At 29.6% G+C, this 16,701-nt stretch overlaps 1 protein-coding gene across 6 annotated transcripts in view; it reads right to left on the reverse strand.

Moving 5' to 3' along the window:
- Positions 1 to 619: 619 nt before the first annotated feature.
- Positions 620 to 16,701, reverse strand: part of LOC130663566 (filamin-A) — a 31,644-nt gene continuing 15,562 nt past the window's right edge. The window contains exons 11-19 of one of the 6 annotated variants that reach the window (XM_057462852.1): positions 15,851 to 15,989; positions 12,068 to 12,281; positions 7,762 to 7,902; positions 6,477 to 6,779; positions 5,336 to 6,391; positions 4,203 to 4,396; positions 2,906 to 3,347; positions 1,360 to 1,563; positions 620 to 1,282 (exon numbers count right to left, since the gene is read on the reverse strand). In XM_057462852.1, coding sequence (XP_057318835.1) covers positions 1,098 to 1,282; positions 1,360 to 1,563; positions 2,906 to 3,347; positions 4,203 to 4,396; positions 5,336 to 6,391; positions 6,477 to 6,779; positions 7,762 to 7,902; positions 12,068 to 12,281; positions 15,851 to 15,989 — 2,878 coding nt within the window. In that variant the 3' untranslated portion in view covers positions 620 to 1,097. Of the gene's footprint in view, positions 1,283 to 1,359; positions 1,564 to 2,905; positions 3,348 to 4,202; positions 4,397 to 5,335; positions 6,392 to 6,476; positions 6,780 to 7,761; positions 7,903 to 8,049; positions 8,491 to 12,067; positions 12,282 to 13,126; positions 13,247 to 14,145; positions 14,372 to 15,850; positions 15,990 to 16,701 lie in introns of those variants that run through there. The other 5 variants (XM_057462854.1, XM_057462853.1, XM_057462856.1 and 2 more) reach the window with 5 other exon arrangements.

Here is a 16,701-nt window from a genome sequence, read left to right on the forward strand (position 1 = left end):
ACTTCAGATGAGTGTGAATGTAGCAGACATCAGACAAATTTAAAATTATTAATAATTAGAGTAAATAATTAATAAAATAAAATTTAAAAAAATCCACATTTAAAAAATTTTAAAATTAATAAGTGTATTTTCTTAAAATATTTTTTTAAAAATTATTTACTCTATTTATTTATAATTTTAAATTTGTCTGATGTCTGCTACATTCACACTCATAACTTCAGTATAAAAAATTGGCAGACCATTAACAATTTTTTAATTTTTTTTCTACTAATTAATTACGACAAATAAAAAACTAAAAAAATGCACGTGTAGAAAATTAAAAAATCTATAAGTGCAATTATTTGAAATATTTTTTTTTTTTTAAATTTGTCGTTTTTTAAAAATTCAAAAATTAGTAGACATCGGTTAACTTCAGGATCATAACAGTAATGGGTTGAAAATAAAAAATTTAATAATTTAATAAATATATTTTTTTTATTACTATCATGACAATAATTATTTATTTCATTTATTTATTTATTGTAATTTATTTTTAATGTATAGTCATTTAGAACATACATGTATCGTAGTTACATTTATTTTGTAATTATAGTTAACATTTGAAAAATATAATCTCAAAGGCACATTATTGGCATTTTTACCCAAAATAATTTACCAAAACAACTTGGAAATTTAAGTGAAAATTATTTCATGTAATTTATTATTTTTTATATCAATCAAAATTAATATAAAATTCAAAAATTTAATGAGTTAATTAATTAATTATAAGTCAAAGCTGTTTTTTTAAATATAATTGAAGCTTTTATAATATTTATATAATAAGTAATAACAATAATAAAAATAAAAATAAAATTTTGTCAATTAAATGATAAAAAAAAAAATTCAAAAATTTAATCTGGAGGCGCGAATTTTTAAATCAATCAAAAGAATAACAAAAGTAAATTTTTTTCAAACAAATAATAATTATGTTGCCCCCAATCTGATATTGCACTTAAAAAAAAAGTGCTGACATAAATGAGCAGCATCTCATAACATCTGACACGTGACCTCTGATAAATTTATAAATTAATTGACATTTAACCGGTTAGTTATTTAAATTAAACATCAACTTTGAATGGTGATCCAGGAATATGGTCGTCACCCCACTTGACAATAACGATGTACTCGCCTCTTTCACGTACTAGATAACTGACATTGTAATTATTACGACCAACGTGCTTGACATAAACTTCTTCGCAAGGTCCTTTTGGTCCGTAAACACCAACGTACAAAATATTGCTGCCTATTAAACAAATTAGACAAGTGAAAATTATGTATTGTATGACAGTAATTTTATTTTAATTAGGGTAAAATACTGACCAGCTTCACCGGCACTGACACTGAATTGATTTTGCTTTCCTAAGTAAGCTTTCTTTAATCCCATGCCCTTGCTAGTAACTTTGCTGGCGTCAGATTTAAAACGCGGTAATACTGGACCAGTTTGTTTTGATTTTGAAAACTTCTGAACAGTTTCGACGACAATCGAACTCGTTTCCTGAGCTCCTTTTTCAGCTAAATCTTGTCCTGCGAACCAAAAAAAAATTTATTTATTAAATCTTTATTGTGATAAGCGGAAGTTAGAAGACAATTAACAATTTTAGGATTTTTTTATAGACAATTTAATTTAAAAATAAAAAACTAAAAATATGCACATGTAGAAAATTTAAAAAACTGTAGCAATTTTCTGAAAGATTTTTTATTTGTCGCTTTTAAAAAAATCCACTTTATTAGACGTCGGCTAATTTCAATATCATATATTGTGTGACAAAAGATGAAACAAAACGATTTCAGACCAGGGTGAAGTTGGCTGCCATCACCCGCAATGAAATCGTGTTTCATCCTGAGTTACACATTAGATTTTTCATGATTACCTGCATTGGAAGTTTCAGTGTCAGCAGTCAGTCAGAAACGAGTTAATTTAAGACCGACAATTTGCAATTTATAATTAAGCAGAAACTATGAATACTATTTATTATTGACACTAATTTTTATAAAACTTAATCACAGTCAGATTACTATCAAAAAAATGACAAGTATCAGAATTTGAATTGCAAAAGTCTTTAGTCAGCAGGCACCCGTAGAAAAATGTTGGCTCGAAACCTACCAATTTTTATTATGCTGTCGAACAAACTTGAAACAGGAAGGGAAGCATCCAAAAATTTATTATGCTCTTATAAAAAATTATTATGCTGTATCCCAACACTTCCTACGCGCGAGAAACTTATCGATAAGCTTTAATAACAATTGGTTTCATACATTATAAGAATTGTGATGCAGCATAATAATTTTTTATAAGAGCATAATAAATTTTTGGATGCTTCCCTTCCTGTTACAAGTTTGGTCGACAGCATAATAAAAATTGGTAGGTATTGAGCCAACATTTTTCTCCGTGCAGAAACTTTATTTGTTTGTTCCCTCGGGACGAAACAAGTTTGTCTCTGCCCGCTGACTCGTCATTCGCAATTTACGCATTTGCTGATATTAATTCGCGGCATTGGACTGAAATTCGCTTCTTTCGACTGGATGTAGAGACACTGAAACTTAAGTTTCGATGCTGGTACCATACCTGCACCGAAAGTTTAAATTCCTGCCCTGTTCAGAGGGCAGAAAGTCATTAGTTTCCTCATAAGAGAAAACGAATGATAAAAATTAGCGCATGCGTCATTCTCCCCATGATTGGAGGGAAAAATTTAAACTTTCAGTTGCAGATCTAGTGAAAAATCGTATGTACACCACGGAGGAGGGAAGAACGTTCCAATCTACGTGTTTGTCACCCTCGCCGGCAATTAAACGTGAAGGCTGGAATGTTCTACTTTCCTCTCTTGGTGTGTAATACTCTAATTTAAAAAACTAAAAAAATAATTACCAGTTGCTGTAACTTTGAAAGGTGATCCGGCGATATGATACCCATTGTACTTGATACTAATATAATAATCCCCGGGTACCAAAGGAGTGTACCTGACTTTGTATCCTTCTTCGACTTCAGTGCAGTCCATGGCGACTTTACTGGGACCATCAACGGTAACAGCAAGCGCACCGTGGCCAGCATTGCAAGTGTCGACAATAAAATCTGTTTTCTGTCCTGTCTTTATTTCCTTGAGGCCGTTACCGTACGCCTGGATAGCGGCTGGATCTGCGTCTACCTTTCCGACCTTCACGCGGAACGGACTTCCATTGATGTGTACCCCATTAAATTTAAGATGAATATTATGAATTCCGTTTTCCCGTGGCATAAATCTTACAGAGTACTCTTCTGAATCGATTGCTTGGATAAAACAGTCATCTTCCACTCCGCTTGGTGATACGATCTGCAATTTATTTTATTGTAAGTAATTATTATTTTATATTCTTGATGACTAATACTTAAAAAATACCAATTATATTATGCGTATTGAGCTTTCATGTGTTAAGTAAGACAGAAAAAAAAATATATATATACATATATCGCCCACGCACTTTTCCTCATGATGTGGCATCGTATTTTGCAATACCACGTTTATTTTTAGATAACTTTACGCAAGCTTACATTTAAATGTCCTCGATTAGTCATAAAAACACTGGAGGGATATCCGTAGACAAAAAAAAAAATTCAATAATTATAATTTATAAAATATTTAAATTAATTTACTCATTTTTTCTTCATTTTTAACTAAATTTTTTTTTTTCATATTTTCATATTTTTTTATTATGGACATTATATATGTATAAATATAAGTGCTCATATATGTAAAAATAACCGGAATTAAAAATTTTTTTTCGAATTTTTTCATTAAAAAATTTTTTCATTTACAAAAAAAAATGTTTTAGTTTTCATTTTTTTTTTGTTATGAATAGTATATACATATAAGTACTCATATATGTATAAATAACTAGACTTGTATTTTTTAATGAATTAATTTATAAAATTACAGCCCTCAGGGAACTTCAGTTTCATGATCCTGAAGTTAGCAGACAATTAGCAATTTTACGGATTTTTTTTTTGACAAATAAATTAAAAAAAAAAAAAAAAAAAATGCACATGTAGAAAATTAAAAAAACTACAGGTGCAATTTATTCAAATATTTTTTTTTTTATAATTGACTGATTAAAAAAAAATCAAAAAACGATTAGACGTCGGCTAACTTTAGTATCATTCAGCTTAAAAAATAAATAAAAAAATTTACCTTGCCATCAAGTTGTCCTCGTGCACCATTATTACGTACTAAAAATGTTGCTGGATTATCTGGCTGTACACCATTCTCTGGAAATTGAGCAACTTCTAATTTGTGAGCATCACCAACTGCCGGTGATATATAAACTTTGTGCGGCGAATCTGGTATATGTTGATCATTGAATTTTATTCCCACTCTGTAATCACCTGCAATTCAAAATAGACATCAAAATAATTTGAGTAAAAAAAGATATTTACATACATGATATTATTTAAAGTGACTTAAGACAAACCATCATCAGGAGTTTGCAAAAAAATATTTTTACAAGCCGTAAATGTACTCATGACTGATAACAATAACAACAACAAGAAGGTAAACAACGAGTATGTAAATAAATAAATGTATGTAAAGTAGTCAAGTGAATGGCAATTAAAAATAGACTCGTACTACTGACGAACTAGTAAACGAAGAAGATGATGATAATGATGATGATGATGAAGATGAAGAAGAAGAGATAAATAAATAATAAAAGGACAGTTGAGAAAGACAAGTGCAGCTGTGCAACCGGGAGTTGGTTGTGCACCACTAGGTCCCTCCTTAACGAATTTAAACCGAATGCTTGAGTCAATGCCGCCTCCACACTCCCCTGTCCTCTTTTAAATCTCACACTTGGTTGAGAAAAGCTCATTCTCATATTTTACTTACGCGCACAAAAAATATCAAATTTTAATTTTCATCATCTCTGTATTTTAACGCTTAGTTTCATATGTATGTATGTATATATATTATAATTATATACCCATTCTCACAATTTATATTTTTATCTTAATCTTTTTTTTCATCTTTAACATAAAAACAGCCACACGACCCGAATATAAACCACGTGAGCTAGACGTAATAGCAACGGCATCGTGTCTCCGCCGCCAAAATATTATTTTATCGCGAGCATATATAGACTAGGGTGTATTTTTAAAATGTTTTTAAGATGAAAGATAATTTTTAGATGAGTTAAGATAAATTTGCCGCGATATCAACGAGGTGAGGACGCGTCTCAAGCAAAATGAATCATTGAAATGTTAAAAATAAATCTTAAATAAATAAACAATTTATTTAAATATAAATATTAATAAAAATATATCATTTACCTGGTTCAGAGACACAGTAACTGACATAACAGCTACCGTCTTTACGATCCTTGAAATCAATAAGAGCTTTACTGGGTCCTTCAACAGAAATAGCTAAAGTACCAGCCCCAGCTTCACGTGTCCAGATATTAAATTCACAGGGCTCGCCTTGTTCGCCTCTTTCCAGACCTGGACCACCGGCATGGACTCGGTGAGCGCCGCCGTCTTTCAATGGACCAACCGTAAACTGGAATGGTGATCCAGGAATATGCATCTCCTTGTAACGTACCGACACCGTGTGCACACCAAGTTCTTTTGGTACAAAGGCAACTGCATAAAGTCCATCCTCGACTTCCTTTATCTCCGCGTCTTCAGTGACACCACCAGGTGAAGTCACCGTCGCTGACAGATCAAAAGAAGTGATCCCAGGCATCTTGAAGGTCAGCTTGCACTGGCTACCGACTTCGGTAATCGGTACGGCCTCACGACGTCTCTGAATTTTTTCGCGCTGCCGGTTGCTGCCTTCGCCGCTCACTTTTACTGTAAAGGGCGAGCCCTCGACATGATGGTCGGCGAATTTCAAGTTCATTATGTAGTAGCCCGGTTCAGTTGGCTTGTAAGACACATTTAGAGTACCATCGGCATTGTCTTTGCATTGGATTTCAGCTTTGCTGGGTCCCTCCATTGACAGAGACAGTCCTCCAAAACCAGCGTTGCGCGTGTCGATGGAAAAGATATTTTCGACATGAGTTTTACCTTCTTTTAGTGCACTTCCTGAGACCTTAACTTTCTTAGCGTCACCAACCTCGCGATCCTTAACGTCTATTTTAAACGGCGAGTTCTGAATGTGTTTTCCCATTCGTTTTACGGCGACGACGTGCTCGCCAGCCTCCCGGGGCGTAAATGACACGCAAATGTTACCACTGGGCATTTTTTTCAAAAAACACGGCTCTTCTAGACCACTTGGTGCCGTTATTGATCCATTCAACGAACGTATGTCGGCCTCGGATACTTTCCCCGGTAACTGAACTTCACTTGATGATCCAACGGATATCTGATTCCTCTTACGACCCTCACCTAATTTTGAATATTAAATTATATACTTATTTAACTGGAAAGTAATTGATGGATATTCAGATAAATAATTTATTAAATATTTTACCAGTTATTTTGGCAACGTAAGGACTGCCTTTGATTGGCTTGTCGCCAAATTTAACTGAAATTTTGTACTCTCCGGGAGCTGTTGGTAGATAAGACACTGATACGGTCCCGTCTTTGTTGTCGTGGCAAGAAATTTCGGCTTTGCTGGGTCCTTCGACAGCGAGGGATAGTCCGCCATCGCCGGCGCCCTTTGTAGAAATAGTGAAATTCGCGGGCTCACCGCAGACTCCGTAAATTAAACCTGGGCCGTAAGCTGTCACGTAACCACTCGATAAAGAGTCGACGTGAAATTTAAATGGTGAACCTGTTAAATAAATATATTTATTTTTTTATTTCATTTTTAAGCCAGAAAACGGTTTTTTTAACTCAGTACTTTTTTTGTGGCTCGCGAAAAAATTTCAAAAAGTCGATTCGTGGAAATAAAAAATTTAAAACTAGAAAGTAAAAATAAAATGATCCTGAAGTTAGCAAACGATTAATAATTTTGGAATTTTTTTTTCAAACCGATAAATTGTGAAAAAAAAAATCTAAAAAAATGCACATGTAGGAAATAAAAAAAAACTGCAGGTGCAAATTTTTCAAATATTTTTTTTTTACAATTTATCGTTTTGAAAAAAATCCAAAAATTATTAGACGGCTAAATTACGAGTGTGAATGTAGCAGACATCAGACGAATTTAAAAATATAAATAATTAAAAAAAAATATTTATAAAAAATGCACTTATTAATTTTTAAATTTTTGAAATGCGCATTTTTTGAAATTTGATTTTTTTAATTATTTACTCTATTTATTAATAATTTTAAATTTGACTGATGTTCGCTAAATTCAGTATCATTGAAAATAATTAAAAAATTTTAAATAAAAAAAAAACAGGATTATTTAAATTTTTAAATATAGAAAAACCAGATCGTAAAATTAATCTTACGATCTCATAATCTTTCTTTTATTACTTTATAATTCGTACAGTAAGTCGGATTATAAAACTAAAATAACAAACGCGAGGGGTAATTTCATTTTTAGAAAATAAGATTATTTATAAAATTACATCTACTTTTTTTTTCTTTTTTTTTTTAAATTAGTAGTAATTTTAAAAAAATATTTAAGTATTTAAGATTTTTTTTTTCAACAAAAAAAAAAAACCAAAAATATACACATGTAGAAAATTTAAAAAACTATTGGTGCAATTTCTTTAAATATTTTTTTATCACTTTTAAAAAAATCAAAAAATTAGTCGACGACAGTATCGTAAATAAAGAAATTTTTGAAAAATATAAATATATTTTACCTTGAACATGTTCGCCATTAAATTTAACGTAAAGTTCATGGAGACCTTCTTCCCTCGGATCATATTTTATAGAAACAGTTCCGTCATGATTATCTTCGATCACTGGCTTATCAACGTTTCCACTTGGCATTTTTACTTCAGCTAAAAAAAATAATATCCAATAAATATTACAATCAATTAAAATAAATATATCTATCTTGGGCTAAAAAATATGTTTAAATTTCGGCTTATATTAAAACTCAACGCTGGGTCCTAAATAGAGTCAAAAAAAATTTCCACAGGTCCCACCTTTACGCGAATTAATATAATAAAGACTTTGAAATATTAACGGCGCAAAATCAAGACCAGGAGATGGTACTTCTTCTTCTTGACCGTTAGTATCAGGATTTGTGTTTACATAAAAACTAGGTCTGTCTGGGTAATCAATTTCACTGCAAGTTACTGATTTTAGCCACTCTTTGTAATAAAATGATATATCCTCCCAAGTTGCAATTTCCTCCTCCTCGTCATCCCAAATCATTTCTGGTATCTCAGTAAATTATTTATATTTTTATTAATTATAAAAGAAAAAAAAACTTGATATGAATGCACTTTGAAGCTACACAATTATAAATTCACAATAAAAAAGTAAACATTATTATAAATAAATAAATTATATAAATTAAAATTCTAGTTGTACTGGTCAGCAAGACATCTCAGGTTGAACTGACTCTTAATTCTAAACACGGGTGATGGAATGAGTGAGTTTCTAGTTGGTATCAACTTTAAATATGTTACTGGGTCCCGGGGTAGAGGCCGAATTATCTTCCAGAGGACCAGGCTAAAGTTAATATATAACATTCGGGGTCGTATGCCACAAATGTAATGCTATCAAAGAAGTAGTCTCTTCTCGGCCAAACTAATTCGCCTCCCACGCAAGCGCTCGGGCGATGACGCCAAAAGGGATCAGAAGAAGGAGTGATACTATTATGGAATGATACACAAAAATATTATAAAATTTCAATTCTATATTTAATTATTTTCTTCACGACTTAAAAATATATATGTTTTTTTTTTTTTTTATTATCATTTAGCTGCTAATCCTCTGGGTTTATTTATCGCTGGAAGTTTTTTTTTTAAATTTTATTTAATTATTATTAAGCCTGAGGTCTTGGGAATTTTTAATTGACAAGATGGGCAGTGGTCCAATTTTTTTATTTAACTTTTTTTTTTTTTTTTTTTATTTACTTTTTTTTCATTGATAATCACGATTGCAAACTTCTCTCTTACATAATAAATCTTCTGATACATAATTTTGAATTAAGAAGAAGTTTTTTACTAATCAGAGATTTTGAGTTTTTTTTTCGGTAATTAAAAAAACTTATTTTTAAACATTAGCAAAAAATCTCAAAAATAATTCTGTTAAAATTTTATTAATTTAAAAACAAAAAAATTTAATGAGGAGTAGATTAAAATCGAACTTTTTTTTTATTGCAATAGATAACTGTAGGCACAAAAATTTGAAGAAGGAACCGGAAGTTTTTACTTGCAAAAAGTTGAAAAAAAAAGTACATTTCAAGTTTTTTTTCTGATAGTCATAAAGACCCTTGTCATTCAACATAAAGTAATTATTTTTTAAAGACTTATTTTTAAAAGTAAAAAAAAATCGTTCTATTTTGAGACTTCATTTAATAAATATGAAAAATATACCAAAAGTTTTTGAGAAATATTTATCTTCACTGTATTTATTTTTCTAACGTTTAAGTATTTTCTCATTCATAAAATTTGAATAAAAAATAAAAAAATAATAAAACTCGTGAAAAAATAAAAAAAATTTATAAAACAGATATAATGTTTTTGTTACTAAATTTGATCTACTCCTAAATTAGACGAGTGTTTAAATATATATACTGTAAAAATCGGGAGTGGTTACGGATTTTATTTAAATCCGCATTTACTCCGTTTCAGAGTTTTAATATTAAAATAAACTCTCCGGAGTAAATTTCACTTCAGGGAATTAAACAAATAAACAGTCACTCGCTCTGCATTTACTCCGGATTGAAACCATAAAAAATCCGGACTGAATTCAGAGTAATTACAGATTTAATTGCAATCCAAATTCACTTTGAGTTCCGGAGTCAAAACAAAATTACTCCGCTACGGAGTAAATAGGAAATTTGTCTTTTCAGCGGAGCGATTTCAGAGTAATCTGGATTTTATTGAAATTCGCATTTACTCCGTTTCGGAGTTTTAATATTAACAAAAACTCTCTTCGGAGTAAATTTCACTCCAGGGAATTAAATAAATTAACATTCACCCGCTCTAAATTTACTCCGGATTTAAACCATAAAAATCGGGTCTGAATTCGGAGTGATTACAGATTTTATTTAAATCCAAATTTACTCCTTTACTCGGAGTTCCGGAGTCAAAAAAAAATCACTCCGCTACGGAGTAAATAGGGAATTTGTCTTTTCAACGGAGTGATTTTAAAGTGATCTGGCTTTTATTTAAATCCACATTTCCTCCGTTTCGGAGTTTTAATATTAAAATAAACTCCCTGAAGTAAATTTCACTCCAGGATATTAAATAAATAAATAGTCATCCGCTCCGCATTTAATCCGCATTCACTCCTTAAATTTTCTACAATGTAATTAATATCTTCATATTACTTAAGTAAACAAATTTAAAGTAATGCGTAAATTTTCCCATTCACTTAATAATGACTCCGGCGCGTAAATAATGTTAGTATTTAAATTCTAAAATAAATCATTTAAACACCTCATTGAACATTTATTTGCCAGGAATGTGTTAAGTTAAGCTACACTTTGTTGCCATTCTAAATTTATCTTATTATGTATTTACTTACTATTTAATGGATCACTAAAAGTGACTTAAATAGTTACTAAATATATTTCCAATCACTCCTAATAGATCTCAACACCAAAATAAGAAAATCCGTAATTCAAATCTTAAAATTATTTACCAAAATAAAAATTTCCTTTTTTTAAAAAGTACAATTTTGATATAAACTCAAAAATAAAAAATCATTTGTTTATTTTTCAAAATTTCAAAAAATAAACCAATTAATTTCCGCAATTTATTTCTTCCACAAAAAAATAAAAATAAATTTTACTAAACTCATCTCTTTTTTTTTACTTAATTTTTTTTCTCAATGTATATCATGAAAATACATAAGCGGCCGACAGGAAATCACGGTAACTCTTCTCTGGCGTTGGATCACGGGCCAAACGAAATATAAAAGCACGACTGGTGCAAACTCTTCATCAAGATCTAATTAACGATGCGTAACTTTAATCGCAATCGTATGGACAAGTTGTGGCTCATTTGTCACTTTTAAGTGTTAAAACCAAAAGATTAACGTACGCGGATTAATGAAAATTCATGTTAATCATTAATTACAATAAATTTGAATAATAACTTAATTCATTGAGTTTTTTAAAAATCTAAAACTGTTTTTTAAATAAAATTAATTTATTTTATTCGCTCTTTCCCTTGAGGATTAAAAAATAAATTCAATTGATGAAATGTGCACGCGGTGGCACTTAATCATCGACCAATATTAATAACACGAATAGCAAAACCTTACGACATCTCAAAATATTTATCTCTCTTTCTTCCCTCGTTCGTCGTATTTTACTTTATCCTATTCATATTTTTGGCATAGTAATACTTTGGTATTACATAGAAAAGTTTTAATCAAGGTCTCTACTTCTACATGTCTGTATAATAAATAATAATAATAATAATAATAATTTACTACTGCACTTTAATATTAAATTAATTCACATTCAAAGTACTGTGGACTTGTCACATCCGTCAAACAAACGATTAAATTTGTAAACGCATCGATAAATAAAAATAAATAATTATTTTAAAAATTAAACGAACTTTGGTTAATTAATAAACTGATAAATAGTTTACGCTCAGTAATTTTTGGCTCGCATGTACATCAAAAAATTTGCGGAGTAAATGCGGAGCAGGTGACTGTTTATTTATTTAATTCTCTCGGAGTGAAATTTACTCTGGGGAGTTTATTTTAGTATCGAAACTCCGAATCGGAGTAAATACGGATTTAAATAAAATCCAGATCCCTCCGCTGAAAAGACAGGGACCCATTTGCTCCGGATGCGGAGCAATTTTTCCTAAAATTCCGGAGCTCGAAGTCGGTAATGACTCCGAATTCACTACCGATTTTTTACAGTACATTAAGAATTTTATTAATTATGGGCTTTACTTAGGATGGGAGAGACTGAGTACCAAAGAGGGAACAATTTAAAGAAATGTAAAAATTATATGAAGTACTTACATGTCACGGTACCGTCACCTGATGGCAAAGGGATGCTGTTAAGACGGATTGAGTTAAACTGTTTAACACTTTCGTGTTGCTGATTTGCTGTACTTCGTCGTGTAAACCGTGAGCTTTCTTGAACACTTGAGCTGTGCTTTTCTATCACACGTTCGTTGTGTGACCTTCTTCCTGTTGTTTTGTGGGTACTTTGTTCACGATATTCTTCTGATGCCTGAAAAAAAATTTTTTCAATACTTTATTAATTAATGTTTTAGCAAAAATATATTAATTAATTTTCCAAAAAATTTTAATAATTAATAGTTTTAAAAAACATTCTATTGATAAAATTTTTACAAAATCATGTTTCAAAAAAGTTTTAATAATTAATAGATTAAAAAAAAATTCTATTAGTTTCATGTTTAGTGAATTCCATTAATTAACAGTTGTAATAATTTTTGCTAATTAATATTTTAACAAAAATTGATTAATTAATTTTCAAAAAAATCCTACTAAACAAAATTTTTACAAAATTCTATTAATTACCAGTTGTAATAATTTTTGCTAATTAATATTTTAACAAAAATTGATTAATTAATTTTCAAAAAAATTCTATTAATAAAATTTTTACAAAATTCTATTAATTAACAGTTGTAACAATTTTTGCTAATTAATATTTTAACAAAAATTGATTAATTAATATTTGAAAAAAATTTTAATACTTAATAGTTTAGAAAAAAAATCTACGTGTTAAACTTTTACAAAATTTAATTAATTAATATTTTCATAAAATATTAAATAACAATAACTGATAAATTTTGTCCATACAATGTAAAAAAATAAGTAACTAAAAATTTTTACTGTAAATTTTGATATTATGAAATAAAAAGATTTTTCTAATTGATTTCATAATTCAATCCTGGCTAATATGAAATCGTTACATAAGACGCGAAAAACCTTGAATTGAATCTTGTCACGAGGTTGTTACGTTCATAAACAAGGTATGTACAGTACACATAAATAATCTAAATAATTCATAAACGTAATAACTAAATATTTTGACATTTGATAAATCTTTACCGTCACTTAAAATTATAAAATTAATTTGTTAAAGTTTATCAATAAAATGGTAGCTCGTACAATCTTAGAACAAGCTCTGATACTCAAGGTGTCAAGAGATGGGATAAACAACAATTTGCTCAAACAATAATAGATCTAACTACCCCACTCTTGTATTTATTGAGGAATGCGATAGAAATAAATTATAATTTTGCTGACGTTGAATCTAGATCGCTAACAAATTTAATACAACACATATTTAGTATTGTTTCCATATGTTGTCCATTACTCTGTATGTTAATTTGTTTTCTTCGTTGCGTCTTAACCCCGGAAATGAGTAAAATAAAAATTTAATTGACGAAATCTAGTTGAATTATAAATAGTAAAATGTACAATAAAATAAAATAAATTTTAAAAATCTCGAGGGAAGCAACAGGCGTTTTGTTGCTTCTATTAGTTATTTTGGAGTCGCGGTGAATCCACGCGGATCTACTAGATTTGCAGCTGTCGCGGTGTCTCTCCTAGTCAAATTAACTTTATTTATTTATTTTTTTATTTTAAATCTTTACACTGCTATCAAATATTTTAACAACTACCCAGTAAGATATTTTTTTTTTAATTTCAAAATCACTATAAAGTACTCATGTGTTGAAAACATACAATAAAAATGGTCTGTATATATGTTTAAAATTTTAAAATAATATCTAGTCGTCTAAAAATGTATAATTTAATCCAGAGCATCAATTCACCAGTCACCAAGTCCACCCACAATCTCTCTTTTCTACGCTTATAAATTCAAGAAAGCCCGTTAGTTAAGATGAAAATAGTACATGGATCTCCATACGAATAAACTTTAATTCAACATCTCTTATAATTTAATTTATGGATTAAAACTGACATTTAATTTCCTAAAAAAAAATATTATACCCAACTTCTGTACGAAAAAAAATCAAATAGTAAAATTATAAATAAACCCATAATAAAATATGACAAATTACCACAATTTACGATTAATTTTATCATAAAAAATATAAAAGTACCTTTTTATTTTAAATAAATGAACCAGCGTCAAGGAATCAAAGTACCCGTTAATTAAATTACTAGTACAGATTACATGTACAGTGTAGTTTTTTATTTACAGTAATTATACTATGGCAATATATAGTTATCACTGATATATATCCCTATCTATATATATATAAATATTATATACAGATGAAGAAGACGTCGATGCTATTCCGACGACACTACGACGTGAACTGTTAGACTGGAAACTCCGCGACAATATCCCGGACGTGTTAGTCTCTATAGTTAGATACAAAATTACGCCCCCACTCACCCCCACATAAATGTTACAAGCAATTCGGGAAATGGGAGAGACAGTTTGAAACAGTTGTCATCCCAAGATCACGAGGATTTACAAACCGACGAGAGACTATCGTAAAAAAAATTCAATCTTCCGTCAACTCTCTTTACTCTCCGTCAACTTTATTTATTTGAAAGCTGCCACTGCAGCTAAGTCACGCTTTGTTTACCATACGTTATTTTCATTAATCTTATATAAATAAATCCTTTGTACAAATGTAACTGTCTAAATTGCAGCCAAAAGTGCACTTTCATCAAGTTGATACTTGCTGCAATTGTCTAGTCTAATTATTTTGGTTAAAATTTTATTGCACATTAGAAATTCGAAACCAGTAGATCGTTCCCTTTCTGAGTCAATCTCGTAACTGTAAAATTATAATTTTTAAAAACTCGGTCAGAACATCAATTCTATTAAACGTGTGTTAATGAAAATATTTAAATTTAAAAGTCTCTCGAACATTCTGATATAATTAGGGACAAAATTTTTGCCTTAATTTTTAAATGAATTATTCAAATTGCACGCCGCGGACGCGATAGCGGGAGAGGTTGTGCTCTATAATTGACTTGTCGTAAAAACGGGATTTTCCTACTTTTAATCATTTCTGCTAATTTCATAAATCACCTCTGTGGAAAAAAAAGTACACCAATGTCTAGAGAAAATTCTAAAGAATAATTTGGATTCAATTAATTTTTGATATTGCCGCGAAAATATTTGTTTTATCATAAAAGTTTTCAAACAAAAGTTGTAGAAAATTTAATTTTCTAAAAAAAATCTCTCGTATGATTTTTTTAAACGACCAATATTTTCACCGTAATCCCAAAATTAAGTTTCATAATGAGTGATTCAAATTTTTGATTATTACGAAAATCTTAATTTTGAAATTATGGCTTTTTTATTGATGCTACGAAAAAATTATAAGGGACATTTTTTTTATAAAATTAAATTTTGAACAATTTTTATTTCAAAAATTTTTTGATACGACCAATATTTTCACCGTAATTCCGAAATTAAGGTTCATAATGAATGATTCAAATTTTTAATAATTACAATAATGTTAATTTTGAAATTAATTTTTGTTCAAAAAAATTTTTTATACGACCAATATTTTTGCCGTAATATCAAAAATTTCACACCATTAATTATTGCATACTATTTTTAAATTAAAGCAAAAATCCTGACCGTAGTTATAATTATTCAAATTTGAAGCTTTTTTACGCAACAGCAGTACTGAAGAATGTTTTCCACTCATAATTTTGATTATGAAAAAAAAGTAATTACGAGGTTTACCCAAAAAGGGGACGATGTGGACTATTCTGTTATTTAAATAAAAGTTATTTATTAATTAATTAATAATTATGAGGTGATTATTGTATACATACTGTAAATGTATAGAAACCATTTGGCACTGGTTGACCACCAAATTTGATATTAAGTGTATATTCCCCTGCATCGGCTACAGTATAATAAATATTTACTGTTCCATCTCCATTATCCTCAATATCAATGTCCACAACTTCACTGTAATTAAATAAAATATAACAATAAATAAGTAATATATATTTTAATAACGCATATTCATTTTTGACATATTGTTTTTCAATGTAAATGTCATTTATTTTTTTAATTAACGATAGTATTGAGGTAAAAGTCATAATTATTGACAGGGTACCAATTGTTGACTATTTCATTTTATTATTTAATAAAATTTTATCAGTATATTTGATAATTATATATATTTTTATATCCTATCAATAGTAGGAAAATCAGGGAAAAATAAATAGACATGATTAAAAAGCTTGGCCAGGGTGAAGATGAGACATCTGACCAGGATCAAATATTTTGAAAATTGATGTACCCGAAGATCAGAAGGTTTTTCGCTTAGCGAAAGTAAAAAAACAAAATGAAAAGGACAAAAGTCTACTGGATCTAGATTTTTAAAATGTTTCGCATACCCTCTAAAAATGAATCAGTGAAATTCACTGCGAATCAGTGGATAGTCACTATTTCTACAGCTATAAGTGTACCACTAATTCAACCAGTGGTATACTTACAGCTGCTTCCCAGTGAACATTCGCTGATTCGAAGTGAATTTCACTGATTTATTTTTAGAGAGGTACTGATATGTCAGTCAAAAATTGTAGGCCATCTCTAACTACCCCTTAAGCAGTCAAATTACATAAATTTTTTTCATTCTCACTGCGCGTAAAATGTTACGATTTTCAGGTACATG

Source organism: Microplitis mediator, chromosome 2, assembly GCF_029852145.1.
Source record: "Microplitis mediator isolate UGA2020A chromosome 2, iyMicMedi2.1, whole genome shotgun sequence".
In the NCBI taxonomy this organism is placed as follows: domain Eukaryota; kingdom Metazoa; phylum Arthropoda; class Insecta; order Hymenoptera; family Braconidae; genus Microplitis; species Microplitis mediator.